Source organism: Oxyura jamaicensis, chromosome 3, assembly GCF_011077185.1.
Source record: "Oxyura jamaicensis isolate SHBP4307 breed ruddy duck chromosome 3, BPBGC_Ojam_1.0, whole genome shotgun sequence".
Lineage (NCBI taxonomy): Eukaryota > Metazoa > Chordata > Aves > Anseriformes > Anatidae > Oxyura > Oxyura jamaicensis.
The window spans coordinates 80274943-80298456 of NC_048895.1; the positions used below are offsets into that span (position 1 = coordinate 80274943).

At 46.0% G+C, this 23514-nt stretch overlaps 1 protein-coding gene across 9 annotated transcripts in view; it reads right to left on the bottom strand.

Annotated features, from left to right (window-relative positions):
• Positions 1-1128: 1128 nt before the first annotated feature.
• ANKRD6 (ankyrin repeat domain 6) overlaps positions 1129-23514 on the bottom strand; it is a 106407-nt gene continuing 84021 nt past the window's right edge. For 5 of the 9 annotated variants that reach the window (XM_035320261.1, XM_035320255.1, XM_035320256.1 and 2 more), the window contains 13 exons: positions 16617-16715; positions 15830-15928; positions 13234-13332; positions 12230-12328; positions 10828-10926; positions 10534-10611; positions 10131-10235; positions 9734-9871; positions 9192-9368; positions 7102-7254; positions 6439-6552; positions 4384-4726; positions 1129-3490 (listed from right to left, as the gene is read on the bottom strand). In XM_035320261.1, the coding sequence (XP_035176152.1) occupies positions 2925-3490; positions 4384-4726; positions 6439-6552; positions 7102-7254; positions 9192-9368; positions 9734-9871; positions 10131-10235; positions 10534-10611; positions 10828-10926; positions 12230-12328; positions 13234-13332; positions 15830-15928; positions 16617-16715 (2169 nt within the window). In that variant the 3' untranslated portion in view covers positions 1129-2924. Of the gene's footprint in view, positions 3491-4383; positions 4727-6438; positions 6553-7101; positions 7255-9191; positions 9369-9733; positions 9872-10130; positions 10236-10533; positions 10612-10827; positions 10927-12229; positions 12329-13233; positions 13333-15829; positions 15929-16616; positions 16716-17116; positions 17212-22530; positions 22871-23514 lie in introns of those variants that run through there. The other 4 variants (XM_035320254.1, XM_035320253.1, XM_035320262.1 and 1 more) reach the window with 4 other exon arrangements.

Consider the following 23514-nt stretch of genomic DNA (forward strand, 5'->3'; position numbering starts at 1 on the left):
AAATAGTTAAGGCGTTAGGGGTTAAGATTCCAAAGTCATGATGCTTTGTGCTGCTCTGAGGGAGGGAATGGGTGGGGAAAAAAGCGCGGGTGATTGGTTTCACCAGGCATATGGCTTTCAGCTGGAGGGGAAGCCATAGTGGCAGTTGTCAAAAAGCAGAAAAAATAAAAATAAATATATATATGTATGTATAAAACTAGTGTCGGGTTCTTATCCCGGCTGTTGACAAAGGTGGTTGATGGCGTTGGCTGTGCCCCTGAAGTTGCTGTGCTGAACAAAGCTGTGATCGATGTCAGTTTGTCTTCGCGTTCAGCCGTCCTTTCCCCCTCGGTGGTTTATTTCCCTTTCCTTGCTCGGAGGCTGCCGCCTGGCCGCGGCTCCTTCCCTGGGGACACCAGGCTCTGCCTTCCTCCCGCGGCTCCAGTCGTGCAGGCCAGGAGTAGCTCCTGGCAGGCGCAGATGGCCCTGCAAGTACCTCACCCACCTCCTGAGGTCTGCGGGCCGCGATATTCAGCCGTTGTGAGCCTCTGCACTGTCAAGATAAAATTGCCTGCCAGAAACTTTTAGGAGCCCAAGCATACTCTGCTAGAGCACCTGCATTTACTCGTGAGTGTGCCTGAGCGAGAGATATTTTTTTTTAACAGTTCTTCAGTAGTTTTGGATGAGGGTGGACCTGCAGAGGCGAGTAGGAAAATGAGTTTTAAGAAAACGTCTCCCCTTAGAGTAAGTACGCTTGTTAGCTTCATAAAGCCTCTAAAATCGGTAACTCTGCAGTCAAGTTACTGCCTTAAATCACCGCTGCAAGGCCTGTAGCGGCAGCACAGGTTTGTGTGTTCAGGAGGGTTGCTAAACCCACAGCCTTTGTGTTTCCCTCGCACTTGTGCGAGGTCAGGCGCCTGTGCCAGCAGCGTGCAGCAGCCTCCGCGGTGCCGGGGGAGTGCATCGGTAACGGCGGTGCTCAGTCCCTGCAGCCTCACCCCACGATAACTGGCAGACCTGGCTCCCGTGTTTTATAGCCACAGACACAAAAGCTTGGACTTTTGCAGTCCAGTTTCCTCCTCTCCCTTCTGAATGCAGTGCCAGGATTTTGTCTATTTTCTCTGGATGGAAAACATTGCAACGCCAGGATTCTGAGCAACACTTATTTTAATTACTTGGCAAAACAAGTCACTTTATCAAGGGGATGTAAAACTTAAATAGCATGCTTCTGCATTCCTACAGTAGCTTAAACAAAATTGTAAACATACGAAAGTGTCTATATGACTACGGAAGTCAGAGCAATAAACCTAGTGTTGCCATAACTGCACGCACACGTCTTGCTTCGATAGTGCATTAATAGGAGTTTTTAAAAATAGTTATATAATACAGTTCTTCTTTGCTTTATACATCTGCTAAGAACACAAAAAGCTTATCTGCTAATTTGTTAATGGTATCGTCAATACTGGAAAGTATTTTGTATTAATTTGGGGGCTCCACGGCATAGAAGAAAATACGTATCTTTCTCCTTGGCATCTGGTACCATCTCGTATTTGAATTGGTTTTGTACAAGTGTTCCGTCACCGGCTGTTCAGCACATTAACTCGTATCAAGAGCATCCCGTGGAGCCTTCCCAGAGGTACACGGAACCCTGCAGGGAGGCAGGTACGAGTTAGGGTGCCTCTCTTCACGCAGCACACCGGGACCCAGACGTGGCTGATGAATTTAGGGGTTACTGCTGGAACGAACACAACTGAAAGCAACCCTCTGTGAATTACGACTTGGAGGCTGTCAGAAACAGTCATTGCAAGCTTTGATTTTTATTGCAAAACATCCATAAAAATTGGAAAAATGTTGCTGAGTTCTGTTTTGTGGGACTGTGTGAAAGCAGTCCTGAAACCTGGCGATTCACCAGGGCCCAGTCTTTAGAGATACGGGGGGGTGGAGGGGAACAGAGAGCAGAATCGTTCCGAGGGAACAAAGGAAGACAGTCCAGACAAGGCAGCTGGGAGGAAAGCCTGACCCTACAGAAAAAGAAATGTCTGCATACAGGGAACCAAGCTTCCACTTCCTTACAGGACGGCTTTCAAGCTTCTTCAGCGAATTCAGCCACTTGCTGCTTGAAGGAAAAGCGCTTTCCATAAAAACTACCCTTAGCAAGTAGAGTGTGGTGATGGTGAAATACTTGCCAGCCATGCCCTAAACAAAACTGCTCAGTCGGCTCACTCGATACGGCCCCCACAGCTGCGTAACCACGAGGAGCTTTGCTGCCAGGACACCATTAAAAAAGCCTAATTTAGCATTTATTTTAATAATGTAAACCGAAAGAAAAGCAACGTGGCAACAGAAGCCGCCGTACCTAACGGGGCAGCTCACCTCAGAGGGTGCTTGGCCTCTCCCCCCAGGAGACCCGCACTTTTCCCCACTTGAGCTTTGCTCTGCTGACCAGAGAGAGGCCGTGGGGAGTAGCTGCAGCAGGATCAACAGCCCTTCAGCACCAAGGAGTCGCTGCATCACTGCTGACCCAGCCAAAAGCTCTCAAACAGCTGGGATTTATTTCAGTATTGGTATCAGGTTTATGTGAGGTGTACAGCGGAACCCTCTCGCCGCACCTGACTTACGTGGAAATAAAATTCCCTTTCCTGAACGTGGTTTTGGTTTATAATGCAATATGTTTTCAAGCAGCACCTGAAAATCGGGAGTGCAAAATATAACGGGCTCTGGGAAATAACGAGGAAAGGATCTAATCTGCAGCATCTGGTCATGGGTATAGTCTGCATATGAAGCTCCTTGGTTCTGGAGTTGCCAAAGTTATTTCTACTCCTGAAAAAAGAGCATTTTGTTTGGACGTGCCAGGCACTACAAGTACGTATCTAGAGTAGCCCAGATTCCTGCACAGCAGGTTCCCAAGTGAGTCCTGCTGCTCGCCTTGCCCCGCCTGGTGAATGCTAGCTGTCTTTCTGCACCTTAGTCCTTAACTTACTGAGCTCCTCCTCTAAGCTCCTGATGTGCTCCTTGAGCGCAGCTTTGTCTTGCTGAGCTTTCTGGTTAGCTTGGCACCGGGCTTCCTCAATCTTCCGTTCGTACCACTTCTCCATCTGAGTGGAAACGGCCTCAAAGAAGTACTGGGTTATCTCCAGGGCCTGCGAGGTGTCTCTGAGCGGAGGGGCGGGCGGCTGCCCTGCGGGCAGCGGTGGCTCCTGGCTCTGATGAGCCCCCGCGTGGTGCAGCGCTTTGTGCCTCGGCTGCCCGCCCTTGCTGGATTTCTTCGTCTGAGTTCCTCTGTCGATGAAGTAGCTGCTCTGCGGGTCGGCCTTTGGGGGCTCGGCCAAGGGCTGCAGAGCAGCCTGAACCTTTACGTGTCGCAGTTTGGAGCCCACGAGCTCGGCGGGGGGCAGCTCCTGCTGAAACCTCTGGAATGCGCTGGCACTGCCGGCTTTGTCCTTTGGCCGGACGTCTGGAGCGGGGGCTGAAGAAGCCGCTGGTCCAGCAGGGATCAGCTGCTGCTCTGCACCTATAGAATAAAAACACGCATTTAGAAAAGCCACAGGCACGCACTGCAGCGTTCAAAAGCCCTAGCTGTACTACGTGTGCTGGATGCCGGCGTTCCCCATGTACCATGCGGTGTGTGCGTGGTAGAGGATTCTACTAGTTTTTTGTATCTTCAGAGTCAGGGGATATTGATAATGATACAATAGGGTGTATACAGGGATATATTTTACAGAAGCCCACGGCTTTGATAGTGCTCTCCCTGCACGCGGAGGCCTGGGCTGGAATTGCATTCTGGCTGTTTCATTTTACTCAGACACTTCCTTGGTCAAGCACAGAGACGTGGCTTGAACCAAGGTCTTCTCTGTCCTCAGGTGCCTACGATCCCTGAATGGGCTTCAGTGTTTTCAGCTGTGTTTTTTCCCATTCCATAATGAACTTATAATTAAAAAGAAAAGTGGAAGATATTTTTCTATATCCCTGTAGTTTAAATATTAACAAGGGAAATGAGTATTTTAGATTCACATCCTTGCACCCTGCCATTACAGGATCCATACGTGTGAAAAGCACTTAAAACAGCGTGCTTTCTTCAGTGGATTTTGGATAAGTTGTGCACCTTCCTGACAGCCAGGGCTGAAGTAACTCTGACTGAGAAGCTGAAGAAATTTCAGTAAGTATTCGGAGCATCAGAAGTCCTGGCTTCAAAGCCACAGTGGCAACATTAGGAAGATCCCGTGCAATTCCACCTAAGTAAAAATAAAATTTAAATATTCCCACTGGCTGCCTTGAAGCATGTTCCAAGCCGCTCTGCACACAGATGGGGGAGAGCACACGGCCAGCGTTAGTATCTGCGGTGGGAATACAAGTATCCCCCCGTTAGTCAATGAGCTTGCCTTTGGATGCACGTGACCGAAGTGCCTGACAGGGCTGTACCTGAGGCACCATCCTGCTGCACGCAGAACTGTTGTCCGAAGCTCTGTTCTGGCCCCGGGCCTCTGCTCCTTCCCCCGTCTTCCGAGAGGCTGTTGGGCAGGGTGGCACAGGAGTGCTGGTGGGAGCCCTCCGACTGCAGCAGGGGCTGGGGGGCTTTGCAGTCCTTGGCGCTGTGGGGGTTGTTCTCCGTGTCCAGGGTCTCGGCCAGGGACTCACAGGTGGACAGCGTTGATTTGGGTCTCGATGACCTGGAATCTCCAGAAAGCTTCAGCTCCAGATTCTGAATCTTCAGCATGCACCAGGTCTTCAGCTCATCGACCAGGGACATCTGCGAGGAAGGGGATACACGTTACGTGATGCTGGTGTTACAGCCTGTGGTTGCTGGGCTGCTCAGCGTGTGCAGCAAGGACAAACTAAGCCTGGTACCAGTGGGCTTAGATGCCCGGACAGACATGTATGCTGCAATGAGGAGTATTTAGTGCTGCAAATCAGAACAGGTGAGGAAATACACATTAGCTAAGGAAAGGCCCTGCTTTAGTCCACGCTACCTCCTGTTATATTTGAATATTCTACATCAAATACAATTCCAAGTCTTCTGATCAGGGCTGACTTACTTCATCATAAAACAAAAAGCACTTTCCAAGTGTAAGGAGCATCATGTGCTCAGAGCTGCCATTTTTTTTTTTAAGAGTGAAATTAAAATCAGACACTTCTGGGACACAGCCTTGTACCAACCTCTGCTCTTCTGTTCATTTGGTGATAAAGATGAGCCCAACACCACGTGATAAATTACTAACAGCTTTTAAGCTACAGAAGTGCTTAATATAAGTGTCAACTGCAGGGGCATTTGCCAGTGATCATTTAAAAAAGGAGCAGCTCTTTTCCCTGGTATGCACATGGCATCGTGAATTTGGGTCAGAACCTCTGACGAGCTTGAGCACTTAGTCCCTGCATTTAGAAAAGGCCAGCTTGGTTTTTCAGTAGCTGCAGCTGGACTCAGCAGCACACGGACAGCTGATACCACTTAATGGCTATTTCAAGTCCTCTGGGAGCACAAGCCTAGGACATCACAGAAGCCAATACCATACTTACGTATCTTACTGTGAAAAAAACTCAGGCTTTTTGAGTGCAAGTGCTTTTATTTGGAGAAAACTGTTCTGTGGGCGTGAGACCAAGTAGCTTGATCGGTATTTTATGCTGGGATTATCACAGCAGCCAGCCTTTTAACAAACATTTGGAACTGTCTTACAACATGCCATGACCTTTTACTAGAACAAAGTGTATTCATTTATTAATTCTTAGAGGAACCCCAGCAATGAGAAAACAAATTGTGTTTTAAGCTTATTGAGAGTGGAGAAATACAATTTCCTGTCATGTTTTAATAGTGAGTTTGTGCCGAAACAAGAGGAGCAAGAGCTGGCTCTCTGCTGGAGCAGTTACTCTTGTAATGTTGGTTAACAAGCCTGTAAAAAGAAGTCGCCTACTGGCAGTAGTACAGAGCCTGGAGATGGCGTGCTGTTGCCAAGGTCGGGGAAGAACAGCAGCCTTTAATTTGTAGGGGAAAAATAGATGAGACTGAGAAGGGGGAGATTTCCAAGGCACACAACCAAATGAATGAGAAACAGAAGGATCAACAGGGACCTTATGCTTTTGTGACTCTTTGCAGATGTTACCGCAGACAGCCTACAACTAAGGGAAAGCTAAAGCACAACTGGTACAAATTTAGGCGTAGGAGTTTCTGCAAAGCACTACGTTAGGAAAAAAAGAAAAAGAAAAAAAGATACCTTAGAGATCCCACCTTCAGGCCCACCAAATTAAATTACAACAGTCAGACTGGATTTCACACTGCCCGATTCTAACACAAAAGCTTTACATGTTCGGTTAGAGACTCAGGTGGTGAACAGGAATAATTTGTTCTCTGAAGTCCCTTTGCCTGTTCCAGCAGTTTAGGTAACTCTCCGCTCTTCTCTCTGCTTGCTGGAACAAAACTCCTGTGCTGATCCACCTGAGCTAAGAGGGCGGAGCCGTTTCAAGCCCTACCTGCCGTTTCTCTCCCTCGTTTTTTTCCAGCTCCGTGTGCTGCTGCAGGCGATGAAGGCACTCTGTTCTCTCTGCGGACAGCCGCTCTGCCATCAGCTTGTCTAAAACACGGAGCTGGGGAAAAAAAACATGATTTAGCCAAGGCGATCACGTTAAAAAAACAAAACTCCATCTGTGGACCTTGCAAGTCAAAGTACACTCTGTCTTTCAGTCTTCGTTTCTAGGAATGGTGCCAACTACAATTTGATGTAGCTTGCAGAGAGGTCCGATCGCAAAATTATTTAATGAAAAAAAAAATAAAAGTAATTTAAAGGATCTGGAACGTCAGTGTAAGGAGAATTCAACAAGGGTTTTTTTTTACCGTTACGAAACTAACAGCTGTAGGACAGCATTCTCCAAGTTTCCCTCCAGCAGTTTAGATTTATTGTCTAAAGAAGCACCTGAAGCCACTTGTGCATTAAATGTGTTTTTCTCAAGACCCCAGCTTGCAACATTAGATCCCTGTGGAATGTCACAGTTCCCTGGTCTTGAGTATTAGCTTTCAGGTTCATTTTTACAATGCAAGAAGCCATAAATGAACCATGACAATGAAAATACTCATTACGCTTAGGATATGTTTCTAATAATCTTTTGGGCATACAGACCTCCGGGTCATATTCTTACTTGATGTTGAGTTTTGCTTTCCATCTGGCCCAGCTTAATATTCATCTTATCTTGTACTGTCCCAAACTCAGCTTTTATCTCCTCCACGGTTGCCTCCAGCTGATTCTCCAGTTTATTTATCAGGGGCTCACAACGACATCCATTTATTGGCGCCTGAAAAGAGTAAAACATTTGCTTGCTACATCCTGCTGTCCTCTTAGTGCACTTGGAACAGCATCACAGCTTCTTTGAGTCACTATTGAGCTCTTTTGAACCATGTACCATCTCTCACCCTCCTCGTAGTATCTTACAGCTCAGCAAACAGTACATTCGTTGGAAAAACAGAGACCATAAAAGGATTGATCTCATCTATATGCACAAATCCTACTGCTGGGGCTACGAGCAGCAGTGAGGTTAGCTCATACATGCTGTGGTACTGACTGTGCGCCGTATGAGAGGGCAGCACCTGGCAGACCTGTACCCTCGTCTCAGTGCTGTCATCCTGAGTTGTACAGTCTGATTTTTGTGCGGTTTTGTGTGGTTTTACATGCATTTTTTTAACCTAATGCCAATCATGTACTCATTTTTTGTACTGCGAGGCAAGGTCTCACTTCTCCTGCCTCCCGTCACCCTGCAGGCATCTGGCTGACCTTCCAGCTGCCTTCCTTTGACCCGTGTGACACCGACCCTGCACGGGGAGCTGCACTGACCACATCTAATTCTCTCAGGGAGATGGTGACCAAAGGCTCCCTTAGGCAAGGACAGCTAATCCTCACGGGCTTCCTCTGAAGTCTTCAGGCAGAAACTGGCTCCTTCGAGGGTGTCTGGAGCCCAGCCTCTCTCCTCCAGCCCTACGGTGCTGTTTCACAAAGCAGGGGTTGTTCCCTTGGCAGGGGACGGTGGGTCAATTTGTGGCGTGCTAGAGAAAGTTTCAGAAATGCACGTACTTAAGACATTCTGTTTGCCGTTCAGGGCCTGAGGGCATCAAAGAAGACAGGCTAAAAAGAAGGGGAGAAAGGAGCGTCCTGTATTTTCAGGACATGCTTGGAAGGGCGTCTGTCTGCATTAAGCTCATCTTTGTTAATAGATTAGATTTGTATACAAATCCTACCTGCTCCCTACACCTTTCTTCCTGCTCCCTAGATCTTTCCTACCTGCCCATCCTCCATCCTACCATCACATCCTAGGGGTAGGGACATCCTCTTTTTAACATCTGAGAAGTCCTCCTTCCTTTCTTCCTGTCCTATTAGGATAATCCCATAATGCCTCTGCCTGGAAACTTCCCCAGCGTTACACAGTGAGATGTTGGAAAACAAGGCGTAGAAAGCCTCTGAAGCCTGACTTGACTGATCTCCTGAATTTCTTTCCAGCTAGGGAACAAGGATAGCTGTGGAGGGATGTGAAAAGTTAATGAAATGAAAGAATTGATCTCCCAGAGGTGCAGGGAGGCAACATTAAGAAAACAACGGTGCAGATGTTTGCAATGTCTACGGGGTAATTTGCTGACTGATTTCATGCTGTCACAGAAATGTGAACTGGTAAGTACTAGCAGAATAAAATAAACTGAGTGGAGTAAAATAACCATTTCTTAACTGAAATAAATGTACATGAGCTGCTACTCCTGGTCTGTAAGCCAATTTCTCTACAGCTCCTGTCTCCAGTAATCCCAGAATCCCCAAAGACTTGCTGCAATAAACAAAGAATTGAAACAATGTATGGAGTATACTCGAGCACTGGGTTTAAGTAGTGTCAGTGCTCACACGACTTTCATTTATTTTCATTGGAAAACCTCTTTTGCCTTTCCTAGCAGAAATCCTAATATTTCAAAGTGCATCCTTTACGTTCCAGTGCCATTCCCAATCACTGTTCACACCTTGTCTCCAAGAAGTTACTACTTTTTGGGGCAAAACTCCTTACCCCTTCCTTAGCATACATAAAAGCATCTTGCTGTTTGCCTGGTTTCATGCCAAAACACAACCGAAGCCCAAGCAAGGAAAACAAATCCGCGGTCGTTATTTCATACCCACGACATGCAGCTGACAGAGTGCATTTTCTATCTGATCGTGCCCCAGCCACGCGTGCCTCCCTCCACAAGGCAGCGGCTCGCTCACCTGCATCACCTTCCCATCCTTCCCTCGGTAGAGGGTGTACAGCTGGTAGGCTCGGACCTCGTGGGGAGGCGGCGGAGAGGAGCAGTGATGTTTACTTCTGCGCTTAGGCAAGTTCTGCTGGGGCCGAGGGAGTGTCTGCTGATCGGCCGGGGAAGTGGGGTCGGAGAGCGCTGAAACCTGCGTAAAGCACAAGCAACACTTTACCTGCTTATGACCCCCGTAGTAAACTACTCCTGGTGGGAAATCCTTTTATCAAAAATCCTTTTTGATAATTACAGCAAAAACTTGATTAAAACACATATCCAGCTGCACTACTCACCACAATCTTGGTTTTTGTCAGCACAAAAAACAGATTTCTGCACAAACCCAGCTTATGTGACCCTCAACAGGAGAAATTCCCCACCAGAAATCAGTTTTGTCCAAAGGCTGCCTCCGCCCCGTGAGCAGGGCAGAGCCGGTGCCCTGGCTCACTGCCACACCAAAGGGACACCCGTACTCAACAACGATCCCGTCTCTCTCCACTGTTTTAAATCTACTGGTACCTTCTCCTTTGGCTTTTTCTTTTTGCTCTTCTTCCCTTTGGGATCCGGAGAGGCTGACCGGGGCTCATCCTTCAGATCTATTTTCCTCTGTGGTGGCTGGTCGCTGCTCTGGGAGTCGTCAGCAGCCGAGACGCTGCCCTGCTTGGAGCAGAGACAGGGAGGTCAGAGCAGTTGGGGAGACAGGGAAAAGGAGTTTTCTTCCATCTCCTGGTCTTGAGCTGCTCTGCACACACGGGTGGGCACCTAGCAGCAGAACACAGCTGGCCTCCCCTGGCTGTCCCATGCAGGGAGCTGCTGCTATCACACCCAAGTGACAGATCCAGACAGATTTTGCCCCAGTGGCTTTTATTCACGCTCCCTCTGTGCAGCAGACAGAGCTGATAATGCCAGGCTGTACCTTGCTCTGTACCACCTCATCCCGTGGCACCGACTGAGCTCGCCTCTCCTCCTTCAGCCTCTCCCTCTTTTTCCTCAGGCTTCTTCCTCGATTGAAGCGTGAGACCTGGAGGCAGGCGGCACTGTTACTCAGGGATGTCATGCTCCTTCCCGATACAGAAGCCAAGAAATAAAGCAGATGAGTTTTCACCTCTACTAAAAGGCAATATAGAAAGGAGAGAGCGCTCCCAGATGCTGATGGGCCAAGAAGAGCAGGCATTTATGCAACACCCAACAGAAACATAGGCACCTTTCATGGCAGAAGACTAAGACTACGGCGTTGTGGCCCCTTGGGGATAACCGGTCTCAGCCCCGCCTGTGTCAGGGCCAGGGTTTACTGCCAACAAAAGACATTTGCGACCTACCTGGGATGCTTTAGTGAGCAGAAGAGCAACCTCGGGGTTATTGTGCTGTCTGGCGACCTCTAGAGGGGTCTGACCTGCCTGAGAGGAAAAAGACAACAGCATTTCCTTCAAAACACTGGAAATGGGGGATTTCTCCACCTGAGGTTAGTACGTGCCCTGTGCAAAAGAGTGAAGTGACTAACTGCTTCCATGTGCCCAGATTGACTTCAACACCCAAATATTTTCTGCCAGCACTGGAGTGTTGAAGAGTCTGCACGAACACAAAATACCAGGGGAGTTCCACGTCCTACTTACATTGTTGACAACTGACGTATCAGCCCCTGCCTCCAGCAACAGCTTCACCACCTTCCTATGATTTAGGGCAGCAGCCACGTGGAGCGCCGTATCTCCCGCCTGCAAGTCAGAAAGCAGCCGTGTAACACACGTCCTCGGGTCTCGCCCTGCAGAAATCTCAGCTCCTTGTGGGGTGCCGAGAGGCCAGAAGACCTGCGCTTACTGACACAACAACCGAGCTTCAGTGAGGCTCGCTCCACAAAAAAGCAGAGCTGGGCAGAAGGGGACAGGAGGGGCGAAGAGCTACTCCAGCCTTGTTTGGAGGAATGCAGCCAGGGTGGTGGTGAGGGGCTTTGACTTAAATCAAGTGACACACGGCACAGCTCGGAGGCAGCCCAGCTCCACCTCCAGCAAGCGGGTACGACATCTGAGGGCAGAGCGGGTTTGCCCACTGCAACCTTTTCTTTGCTGCACGCTTGATTACTTGGTGTGCAGGTGGTCGTGTATCGCGTTACTCAGAAATAATCAGATCGTTAACAGCAGCGAGATGGTCGGTTTTCTCTTCACAATTTTCCCCAGGAAAAAGAACAGCATCTGGAATAAAGCCAGGAGGTGATATGGGTCCGGCACTCAAACACTGCTTTGCCCTTGTTCCTGTGTACTGAGGTGAAGACTGCTGTGATCGGGTTCAGGTGCTGGTAACAGAGCCAGCAGCTCTCCGAGGGACACTGTACCCGTGCATGTAACGCCCTCCTGTCCCCTTTGCCCTGCACTTTCAGAAAATGATAGAGGCACATCCCCTCCAGGCTAGTGGAAATCTTATTGCTTGCTACTTGGATGAGGCATGTCCACTACTAAAACCATTAGATGTGCAAATCTGGAGCAACTTCAGGTAGTACTAGGGAAAAAAAGAGGGAAAGTGGTGTCCCTCTGTGCAAAAAGATGTTTTACTGCACTAAATCCATTCCACACAGTTAAGCTGTGCTATAGGTACAGCAATCAATCTCTTCCCTATGTAACAACCATGGATGATTAATCCTAGGTTACGCTGATTGTTACTTTGAATTTAAAGCATAATTTTAAATGGGCCCCGTGAAATGACCCAGTCTCTCGCCCAGACCCATTCTGCAGAGGACCCCCAGCCCCTAAGCCGAGGTTACTACCCCAGCCCCATCACCCCTTTCTGCACCAACACACCTTTGCAGAGCCTCATAAATGGAAATGTTTTAAAGAAAAGATGCAAATGTGATGGCAAAATAATAAACCACCGATATGCCATTGCTTTAAAGCTACTCTTGGAAGCTGAGGCACTTGGCAGCACAGTGAAACACATGGAGAAGTGGGATTGCTGGGTAGGAACCCCTCTTTCCAACGAGAAAATTACGTGAGGGGCGCAGAGTCGCAATGAGGTTCATGCACTGACCTGGTTCTTTTCATGGACAGAACAGAAAGCACTGAGCAGCACCCTAACGATGGGCAAGTGATTATAACGAGCAGCCACATGCAGACAGGTATCTCCTGCCTGCAAACAGAAACAAAGCTCTGAGCATGTAATCGCAGTAAGAAAGCTTGCACTCATCATGGTGTTCAAGGATGAAATAATCCTATTAAACCCAAAAGAGCAGCAAATGTCACACCCCCCCCACCAAACAGCAATGCTGTCTTCCCTTTGGTACAGAGCTTAGCAATAGCTGGGGTAGGGGAGGGAGGGGACACCAATTCTTCAACCACTGATGGGAAACACTGGAACTGTAAAGCCCTGCACTCACATTTTTACATTAGGTCTTTCCTCCTGGCTCCCCAAAATCATCGTGATTTGGAAAGTCACACACACTGAAGAAAACGTGAGGAGTGAGGCCAAAGCTGAGCTCCCAGGAGGGGCTGCACAGGGGCAGCTGGGGCTGAGCGTTTCCATTTTGGTGTGCCTCTGCCCCAGGGTTATTCAGTAGGACAAAGACAGCTGGCTTCCACTTGTAGGCTTTGTTTTGTTTTGTTTTTTGCCTTTGTCATGCCAGATCCATTACAAAATAGGAGGAAAGCTGTCAAGGCACCTTGAATCTACCTCACTAGACAAACCAACACGCAGTATGTATTATCTGTCTGCGAGGGCAGGCCTGTGCTGGCATAAAACCCCTGTAAGATTTCCATATTTCGAAAGAGGAGCCCCACTGCAGAGTTACACGACACTACATGGTTCGGACCACAAAACGCTCCTTCCAGCCCCACTCAGGAGCCAGGTACAAGCAATGTCTCACCCAGCCCTACTGCGAGCATTCCTGTGTGCGACATTTACAACCATTTGTTAGTGTTTTGTTTTGAATTTTTGACAAAAATCACAGTTTAAAACATGAGAACTTCCAGAAGTTAAAGCAGTATGGCTAAAACAAAGGCACACAAAAACGAACGCGTGTCCTTTTCCAAACTCACATTGTTTTTGAGGTCTGCTCGAGATCCTCCAAGTAACAAAACACGAGTGCTCTGGGAATGGCTGTTCTGGCAAGCCAGGTGCAGAGGTGTGTTACCTGCCTTAGAGAAACACAGGAAAATACAGAAGTCGTATTTAGAAATTGGACAGGAGCTTTACAAAACAAAACCTCGCAGGTCTCTCCACAGGAAGATGCACCCAGGGGTGGGAAGCTTGCTTTTTCCCAATGCTCTGAGCTGAACAAACCTGGAGATTGCAACACCCACTTCATCCTGGAAATGACTTACCTGGGACAGAGTTAAGGCAGAAACTGGACAATCTAACAATATCTGCATTGCTCAGGTCTGTTTGTAGGAAGCAAAGAATCTAGAAACTTCTGGTTAATTAAAATCAAGCAGCAAAATCACACACTTAATTTAAAGAAATAAAACTTCCCATGCCATAATACTCCTTAGGACGGTCTTGCTTTCATTCCAACTATAACACTTTCCTGTCTTTAGTTGTTTCAGTCTGTGCCTGCATTCTCAACCTGCCGCAAATGTCTAAAAATCAAAGAGGTTCCAGAACTAAGCAAACATGCAGCTTTGTACTGAAAGAAATATCGCCTGACTTGCCTTTAAAACCCCCTGTGTTCTGCGTGGCCTCTGCATTTGATTTGTTACAGAAACTGCCTTCAGTTGCATTGCTCTTTTAAATCCTGTGCTCAGCATGCGGTGCTGCAAGAAGTGTGTATACACAAGTGTTCCCCAAGCAGTCCCAGGAGAAATTAACCAGGAGGTAGAGCAAAAACACACCGAAATCCTCCTGTCCTCTGCTGCTTAGCAGGATCTGGCAAATCCAGCAGCCTGTTTCTGTCCCTCTAACGAGGCAGTGAGAGTCATTCAGTCAAAGCCCCAGGATGCCCAGGCATAAGCCACGGGACCACAAGGTGCTCCTGCTCTTAGTCCTGGCTGCCAGAAAAGCTGTCAGAAAAAAGTATGCCCTGTCATCAGTAACACTGAATGTTGAGAGACCAGAAAAACCATTTGGGGCTTAAGCAGAATTAAGCTCTTCATTTTTTCTTGAAAGCAGAAAGGGTCAAAGTGCACGCATGTGTGCAAGCACGCACAGTTCCCTTGCTTTTCAGCGGCTCCTGAGAAAAGGTCCTGTCCATTACAAAGCATCAAATGATCAAATGCAAAGGGAGAGGATTGCACAGGTAAGACGTCAAAGACCAGCACAGAAGGAACCCACGCAGTACGCCAGTCATATCTCAGATGCTAACACTGCTAAGCTATTCTGTGCATGTGCTTTTTAGGAGAGGTTGTCTCCAAACAGCTGACAGATGCTGTGTTACAAGCTAAGTTTTCTAACACCCTAAGGCATCCGAGCACGCAGGATAACATGACTTGCCTCTTAAGCACACACCTTTGTACATAATATACATAGACAGAGACAAGCATATCCAGGGACAGGAGTAAAATGGTTCAGAAGCCCATAAAGTCAGGTACTATCATCTGTTATGCGTAAGCATGGAAGTTGTCTCAAGTACGTTTGAAGTAAATCGAGATGTGTTACACAGGAAAAAAAATGGAAGTTGGAACAACATAAAGGAAGGAGTACACATAAAATAATATCAAAGATAGTGTAACTACATACCACAAGCGACCACAATTGTACAAATACGTGCTTATATACTGCATACACACACAGAAAGACAGAAAATCGTGATGAGGCAATGTGCCTTTTTACTCAAAATCTTAAGACTTTCACCACGCCTCCCTTTTCACCTTTCTTCCCTGGCACTTTTTATTGTAATTTTAGAGGTACATTTACCAAAGTATCATGTCATTTGCTTGAAAAAATGCTCAGAGATCCCATAAAGACATCCCCAAACCCTCTTACATGTAACGGAAGACATGGTGCCATCCATGCAACCTGACCAACACACTGGCACCGCGATCCAAGCCCTAATTCAGCTCATACCATGGGCTGCTACTGCTATTTCATTCACCTTTGAATTAGTGAACTGAAGAGAAGTCTTCCACAAATATTACAGCTAGTGTGGAATTAAAATGCCTTGCTTTGTTAGTCTTAAGATGGTATAAATACCAAAAGAAGGGTTCATTACAAGCTTTTGGCAAGAGCCTACACTTATGTATCAGGGAGAACTTTCTCAGAAAAGATACACTATTCCCTTTTCCCTCTATGGCTTACATTCATTTGATTGTTCAATTTCTGAAAAAAAATTGATTCTGAATGCCACATTCCAATTAATACAATTCATATTCATGTTAAACCACACCAATCACAACAAATACACTCCATATAAATTAGAGCACCGTGGGGGGATTTCCACAGGACTCGCAGTGCTCCTGTGCTCTAACTGATGTATCATTCAAAGCGCAGTTGAGTTCCTCCAGCATCAGCTGTCAAAACATGAATTTCCTAATGCCTGTGGAGGGACCATCCAAGCATAACAGATGCAGAAGAAGAGGAAAGAAGTTCCACGAGGAGCTGGTCTCCAACCTCCTGAGAAATGTCATGACCAAAAATCTCCAGCAATGAGAATCATCTACCTTACACTAGAAATGAAAGCTCCTTCTGTATGTGTCTCACCTTGTTCTTGGCAAGCACATTAGCTCCTGCCTTAACGAGCACTTTGGCAGATTGACTGAATCCATGCCAACAGGCTTCATGAAGAGCGGTATTCCCATCCTGAAGAGCACACACAAGAGGAGAGGTTTAGTGCACTGGGTCCTCATACAGAGTGATGTTACATTCACACTGCAGCAGCTGCATGTGTCACCTGGTCACTTGAGAAATACATCTTCTTTCCCGTCCTATTAGCTAATTTTCTATTTTATTTTTAGCAGATGCAGATATATCCCAGACTAAAACTTAAAGTAACTTCCACAGACATCTTACGTACTTCTTCCTTTCTATTTTTCCTATCTTCAACCTCCTGCTGTCTTCACCTTCCACTTCTTCCCACTTATCCTTGCAAGCAGAGAATAGCACTAAAGCTTTTGTTAGGAACGTGGAATTAGTTATCTTTATTTACAAACTAAATTTACAGCCTGGGATTCTCAGCTTCTGGGATAATCGAGGGAAACTGTGCAGTGTTTTGGGTAAGGCATAGTATGGTTGTGATTTCTCTATCAATGAGCTGAGAACAGACTCTTAAATCAAAAACTAGCAGCCTGATATCAAAAAATAACTAAACCAGTAGCTTACGTTATAGAGGTGGTATTTTATTTTATTTTTTCTTCAGTATAACTGCCCCAATTACTTTCTAAATGTTAGATACTTACTCAGGAACATAAACTCTAACTTCCTCTATGAGATCTTAACATTACTGGCTGGCAAAGCTGCCACCCCACAGGGCTTCGCTTTTGCCTGTTACCTTGTCTTGTCTGTCCAAAGCACAACCTTCTTGGATGAGAGTTGCAATGACATCGGTGTTCCCTACGACAGCAGCCCGGTGCAATGCTGTCTGATCGCCCTGCAAAAAGAAGCACATCTTTAATCCGTATTATTGCCATCTGATTTTGACTTAATACAAACACAGTCAACGCACACACACAGCACACACACAGGCTGCGTCTTCAACACGTGCTGTTTAAATCCAAGCTGCCTTTGAAAACAGTCCCCATAAACAACTATCATTAAAGTTTCCAAGATTAATGAAGTTATTATCGGCATCAGAGACCTACAAAACAATTGTTTTCCGAAGTTTTCAGCTCATCACAATTCCATACACAGCACTGAAGTCTTCTAAAAATACGGCAGTATTAGAAGGCAGGGAATCTAACACATTTGGCACTGCGTACCTAATAACCAACAATATCTCTAAAGGCAATTACAGGCTGTCATAATTCACCACAGTGATCCTCCACTACTTACACTAACTGAATGAGGCTCTCCCGTTTTGGCTCTGATTGCTCCATCAGCCCTGCTTAGGATAAGGAGCATGAGATGAGATTGCTGTCTTCAGCACCTCTGATGGATTTCCCAATTAGTGCTAAGAGTGGAGGCAATTTTATGATGAGGACCACAACTGCAAGACGATCGGCTTATTTCATTCAAACAACCCAGTGATCTTAAGGTCCAAACGACTTTCCCTTCTCATTGACCTGCCATGTTGCAGCAACAAGCAACTTTCTTATATCCGTTTATTTCCTTTAAGGCTAATTTTCCAAAAAAATGATGCTGATGTGGTCATCTCACCTGACCATCCATCTATCTCCCCTCTAACTGTTGAATTTATCTGTTGAGCTAGAGAGCCCAAGACGGAGACTCAAACTATCGGTTTAACAGGGGAGCTTCAGAGCTACCTGCACCATCGGGGCTGCCACTACCAAGGCTCCTTGCACAGCACACACTGCCTCTCACCCTGTTCTGCCCATCTGGTTTATCGACATATTTTTATGTGCATTTTTGTGAGACAGTGAGGAAAAGGGGAAATAGGTGGATTTATGCAGCAGCATGTAGGGATGTAAGATACTGATCAATGGGAAACCAAGCTGCAGTGTCTCCAGTGCTCCCCCGACAACCTGTCGTGTTTTTTCTTTGAAGTTGCTTTGAACCTGCAGTGCTGAAGCACAGCTTGTGAGTCCAGGCACAAAGACGAGCTTCAAAGCTGCACACAGCCTTTTTTTTGTGGGGATGAATAAACAGAGTGGGAGCTGGGAGCTCAATATGCTTCTGCTTATCTAGATAATGTCCACCAAAAAACCACAAAGGGTAGAGAGATGCAACGTATCCTGCAGGGAAGAAAAAAAAAAAAAAAAAAAAAAAAAAAAGTTTGCAGAAAGCTAGTCCTAAAAAGATATAAAATACTAAAACTAAAGGGATTTCAATTTTTTTTTTCTCCCCCAGTCTACAATTATTTAAATAACTGTATAATTTGAATAATCTGTTCTCAAAGGCAATTAGCAGTTTACTTAAAAATTGCTCTCAGTGGGGCTCTTTTATGCTAATGACAACAAAGCAGATATCAATCCATAAGGCTGAAATGAGCATTGTCAACCACAACCGGTCAGTAACCCCTGCAATGCTAACTCCCACCACCAGTATATAATTAAATTGGCTTATTTTCATGAAGCTGATTTAAAAAACTACACTGAGTTGTTGTTTTTTTTTTTTGCTTTTGCTATTTATGTTTCATCTGTAGAAGTGACATATGCTTCCATTTCTTCTTGCCCTACTAAGACTCCCACTGTATTTGAAGAGAGTTAAAATAAACACAAGAATAGCCCCAGGAGCCTGGATTTTTAGAAAAACATGAAGTATGGCAAAACTGACAGCACTGCAAGTTCTCTGAAGTTGTGTATTTTTTCCACATTGAAAGATAACCAAAATATTACGGAAAGCTTCCAAAATATACCATCTCACATGTGCAAGTGTCAGATAGCTTCCAGTAACTATTCCTGCACAGGAATCTGCTCTCTAACAAGCCAGGGCAGAACTTAACACCCTACTGCAGAGCAATGGGTAATGTGAGCAGTGCAAGGGCCATCTCACCTTCCGACCACAAACTGGAATGTAATCCATCAACCTATCCCGCCAACCTGTAATTGCTACCCCAGCAAAATTCCAGACAACGTTACAACCAGGAGTAAAACAAGATGAACATCTGCCATGGGGATGGACGGAGCTTTGACAATGAGTACTTGCTTACTGCTTCTTTGCAGTCTGGATAATTGATCGTGGAGATAAGACTGAGGGCACAAATGGATTGTATGGGATTTAGTTTGTAATTAAGGATCCCCTCGCTGAGCACACTTTAAGTCAAGGCTGCTGTTGTCGTTCACCCAGCCTCACAACAGTAATTGCAGTGAGGTCAAAGGACATTCAGCTTTGGGGGGTTTGCGGATATGGCAGCTACTTCTGACAGCATCTCAGATAAGTTCAAACCAAACACACATCTGAAAGCACCTCCCTGCTACCGGAGCAGGTCTCCCTCAGGGCCTGCTGCACTCAGAGCAGCCCAGTCCAGGCCTGGGCAGCTCCTCCTGAAGATGTGGGGTGGCACTGAGAGCCATGCCCAGGTTTGTTCCCAGGCTATATTCTGGTCCCCAGGCAGCATCCTGACCAGGTCAATAAATGCATGAGGTCCTGACCTCATTCACATACCAGGGAGTGTCAAAGGACGTCTCAAGTCCTGCCTTACTGGGCTGAGGCATCTCCCAAAGAAGAGCAGGAAGACCCTGAATTTCTGGTGACGGTCCCTACAACCCCAGCCACCAGGGCAGGGTTTTGTGGACCATTTGCTCAAACCTCAGCACACACATTGACCACGCACCATGGAAACTGCGCCCAGAAACCACGATTCCCTCGGTGCTGTGAGCTACTGAGCAGCCCAGGCACGTCACATAACCCAGGTATAGGTAATACGGAGTGAATCATAATGTTTTTAACTCGTCTTTCCTCCCTACTAGTAGAGGAGCAAACCAGTAACTTGTCTTTATGGAGCCACATATAACAGATGAGCTATATTTCTTTCAGAGTGTGTATTTTCACACAGTGCAATCACCGACTCACGTATCTTTTTATTAATTGCTAAAATAACTGTATCTGAAAGCGTTCATCAGAGTTCTGCCTTTAGCAAAGCATTAAGGGACTAGTCTAGAGAGTCGGAGTAAAAATCCACCTGAAAGCGCACATTAGCTGCCCAGACTATTATGCTGGACACAATTTATGATCCTATTTGTAAGTGATTTACGCCTTAGGAACAGACTGCAAACCAGGGACAATGAAGAGCGATAACTCCAGTGTCACACAAATGTGACCTTGACAGAAACAACAGAAGTGAGCATGTCTAAATGCAGACGTGGGCCCGAAGCCAAAAGGACGCTTAGGTGCTTAAGAGAGACCTGGTAGAAGTAAGGCAGCTAAGTCTGCAACAGTGCCTCTCAAATCCCCTGCCTTAGCTGCTGCCTAGCCCCAAAAGCAACTAAGACTGAGGCATTTCCACCCAAACACTGAGGACCACAAGGCACCAGCTCTGTGATGGAACTCAAGAGGGCTCAAGATGGAACCCAAGAAGAATCACAGAATCACAGAACTGTAGGGGTTGGAAGGGACCTCCAGAGATCTTCGGGTCCAACCCCCCTGCCAAAGCAGGTTCCCTAGAGCAGGTTGTCCAGGTAGGCATCCAGACGGACCTTGAATATCTCCAGAGAAGGAGACTCCACAACCCCCCTGGGCAGCCTGTTCCAGTGCTCCGTCACCCTCACTGTGAAGTTCTTCCGCATGTCGGTGCAGAACTTCCTGTGATCCATTTTGTGGCCATTGCCCCTTGTCCTGTCCCCACAAACCACTGAAAAGAGGTTGGCCAAATCCCTCTGTCTCCCACACTTCAGGTATTTATGCACATCGATAAGATCCCCTCTCAGTCTTCTTTTCTCCAGGCTGAAAAGTCCCAGGTCTCTCAGCCTTTCTTCATAGGGAAGATGCTCCAGACCCCAAAGGTGTCCAAGGAGGAACCCAAGGTGTCTCTCACATCTAGCTGTGCCATGGCCCTCTGTGTAGGTGTCTCCCCTCCACCTCTCAGCACGCTTGCTGGAACCAGTACCACACAGACCCAACAAGGCCCGCCACCCAGCAAGGCTAGCAAAGGCAGTGGCAGCTGGCTTCCCTGCAGCAGCCCTGAGGTTATGGTACTCGCCCAGCTTGTCTTGCAATGAGAGCACTTCTGTGTCAAAATTACTTTACCTTCAATAAATACAGCTGTATTCACTGGGCTAGAGAGAGGGAGATGCTGGTGGGAGACCAGGAATGTGGGTTAGCATTCCCTTGGGCAGAGTATAAGGCACTGTACATCCCCAGAGCTCTACATAAAACAGAGCTATTCCATATAAAGGCCCAGGTGGGTTTCCAGAGCCTAAAACCATGCTCCTGACAGAGCTTAAATGTCGCTTTCAGCAGAGGTCTGCAGGCCATGAATCCTGAAGAAAGGTACATACCTAAATCCTGACCTTCTCCACAGATTTTAGCATTACTTTTTCTTTTAGCATTTTTGTGCTGGCAAGGCAAGGAGGTGTTTGCTCAGCATCCTGGTGCTTGTGATTACCCTCTAGGCTCCTCAAGTTTCTTCATTTGCTGACTATCTTAAAGCAGTGGATGCAACCACTAGGACCAGACACATCGGAACTGAATAGCTGTCTATTTTGTATCTGAAGTTCACTCCAAGGGCAAGAAAATAACACAGACAACTTATAAAAGAGTTTCAGATAGCTCTTAGTACTCCTCCCAGCTATCCTGCTGCTGTCATGGTACAGGACTAGCACAGAGGTATTGGAGTCTCTAACCCCCAAAGACTCTAATCTCCAAATTTAATGAGATCTAATTTCCACTGGTTTGTAATACGTTACTTTTTCCTTTCTGTGTCTTAAAAGATACTATAGCCACTACAACTTGTTTTCCTACACACTCCTTTTCTGCAGAGCCTCCATCAGTTCCATGGTCTTCCAGTGTCATGCTTTGCCTCCTCACTTTCTTTTCATGTTTGCAGAAATCACCAAACTGTCTTGCTACTGAACTGCATCAAAATCAACAGCAAGAACTCGTGCCTTCAATCCCTGATACAAGGAGCTGGATTGTACTTGTGAAGTCTCATACTTTGAAATCAAATCACTGCATGCATAGTATAAAGTTCTTGAAAAACATTAAAAAGTGAAAATATAATCAAGTGTAAAATACTCTGAAGAACATATAAGCATATCTGAATATTCTGAAGCCTTTGTGCACAAAGGCAACTGAATGTGCCCTAGTGCTTCTCAATGCTGGTGTCCTCCTACTTTGCTGAAGAAAGTCATTCGTCACAAATATACAGTAAGCAGAATTTCACTCTGAACAATAAATGATGATGCATGGCTAGCAGAAGTGATCAAGGTGTGAAAAAATAAACATGAATGAAATAAATTACAGCTTAAATGACACTAAACGAGACTTAAATGGGAGCATAAGAATAAGCCACTTTGCATATTTGCAGTCAACTAGACATTATTTTGACCTCTGGATTATTGTTCCATTTGAAATTAATTTTCTGCCTCTTAAAGTGGAACTTCCAGAAGAGAAGTTTCAGGGCCTTTTTAAGGTTTTAAAGTTTACTTTTTTTTTTTTTTTTTTCCCCAGTTAGATTTTCAGAAAGCACATACAGGGCAGGAAACTACGCGCAGCACCCAGCACAAAGCTCGCCATGCAGTCATGCACCTCCAAGAGCTGTCATGCCAGGCTGCCAGTCCAAGATTTTGCAGCATGCAGCCATGGGAGAAGTGAAGCTCAAGGCAGGATCGACGCACAAGATTTCTAACCTCCTTCTCTCTCTCTGATCTTCTAGGTTCCTTTCTAGCCTTTCTCTTCTGGTTTTTCTTATCTTTCTCTTCCTTGATTTCCTTCACCGGGACAACTTTCTCCTTGACTATTTCTGAGGTGTGTGCTGTATGAATACTCATTGACCAGTCAGAGATTGCATTGGGATCCCAGTAAGAGTTTTCAGGATTGGCAGGGAGGAGGAAAGAATTAGCTCCCGGGGTTGCGTACTCTACAGAGCTGGACTCCACCGGTTGAAATTCATAATAATCCCACTCCAGGCCACTGGAGGTCATTCTTCAACTAATTCTCACGGCTCTTGCCGTGCTCTAAAGAATGTATCTGTAGAACATGAAGTTAGTGTTTAAATCTCTCCAAAACATTTAGCAGTTCTTAAGTATCTGCTTATCATGGAGCAGATGAAAAGTTAGTATTGCATTTATTAGCTATAGTCAACTCCAAAATAAAATGTTTTCTCTTGTTATTTAGAAAAATAAAATATGCGTATTTTTAGAACCTGAAGACTTCTTTCTGTTATCATAATTCTGCAGACAAAAATCAAGTAATTTAATTTTCAGTGAAATACAATACTCCCCACTCTCATGAGCAATTTAATCTCTGAACTTAAATCAGTATTCCTGAAATGAAATGTAATGATGTTAATCAACACTTGATGCTAAAGTGCCTTCACTGCCAAATAAGCACAGGATAAGAGTGACTGAAGGCATAATCAATAAATTGCAATTAAAAAATAATATGAACATTTCTGTATGGTATAAATAAAGTGTAAAAATGAATTATACAAGGAGAAAACATAAATAGAGAATCTTCTTGAAGACCTATGCAAAAGGAAAGCAGAAATATTTCAGTTAATACCTTTCACAAACAAAAATCCTTCCTCCTCCGAGACAAATCCAAACCCACCCTCTGAGTCACAGCAGCTCCTGAGGTTCTCCTTAGTCCAAACCAGATGACTAGTACTAAAT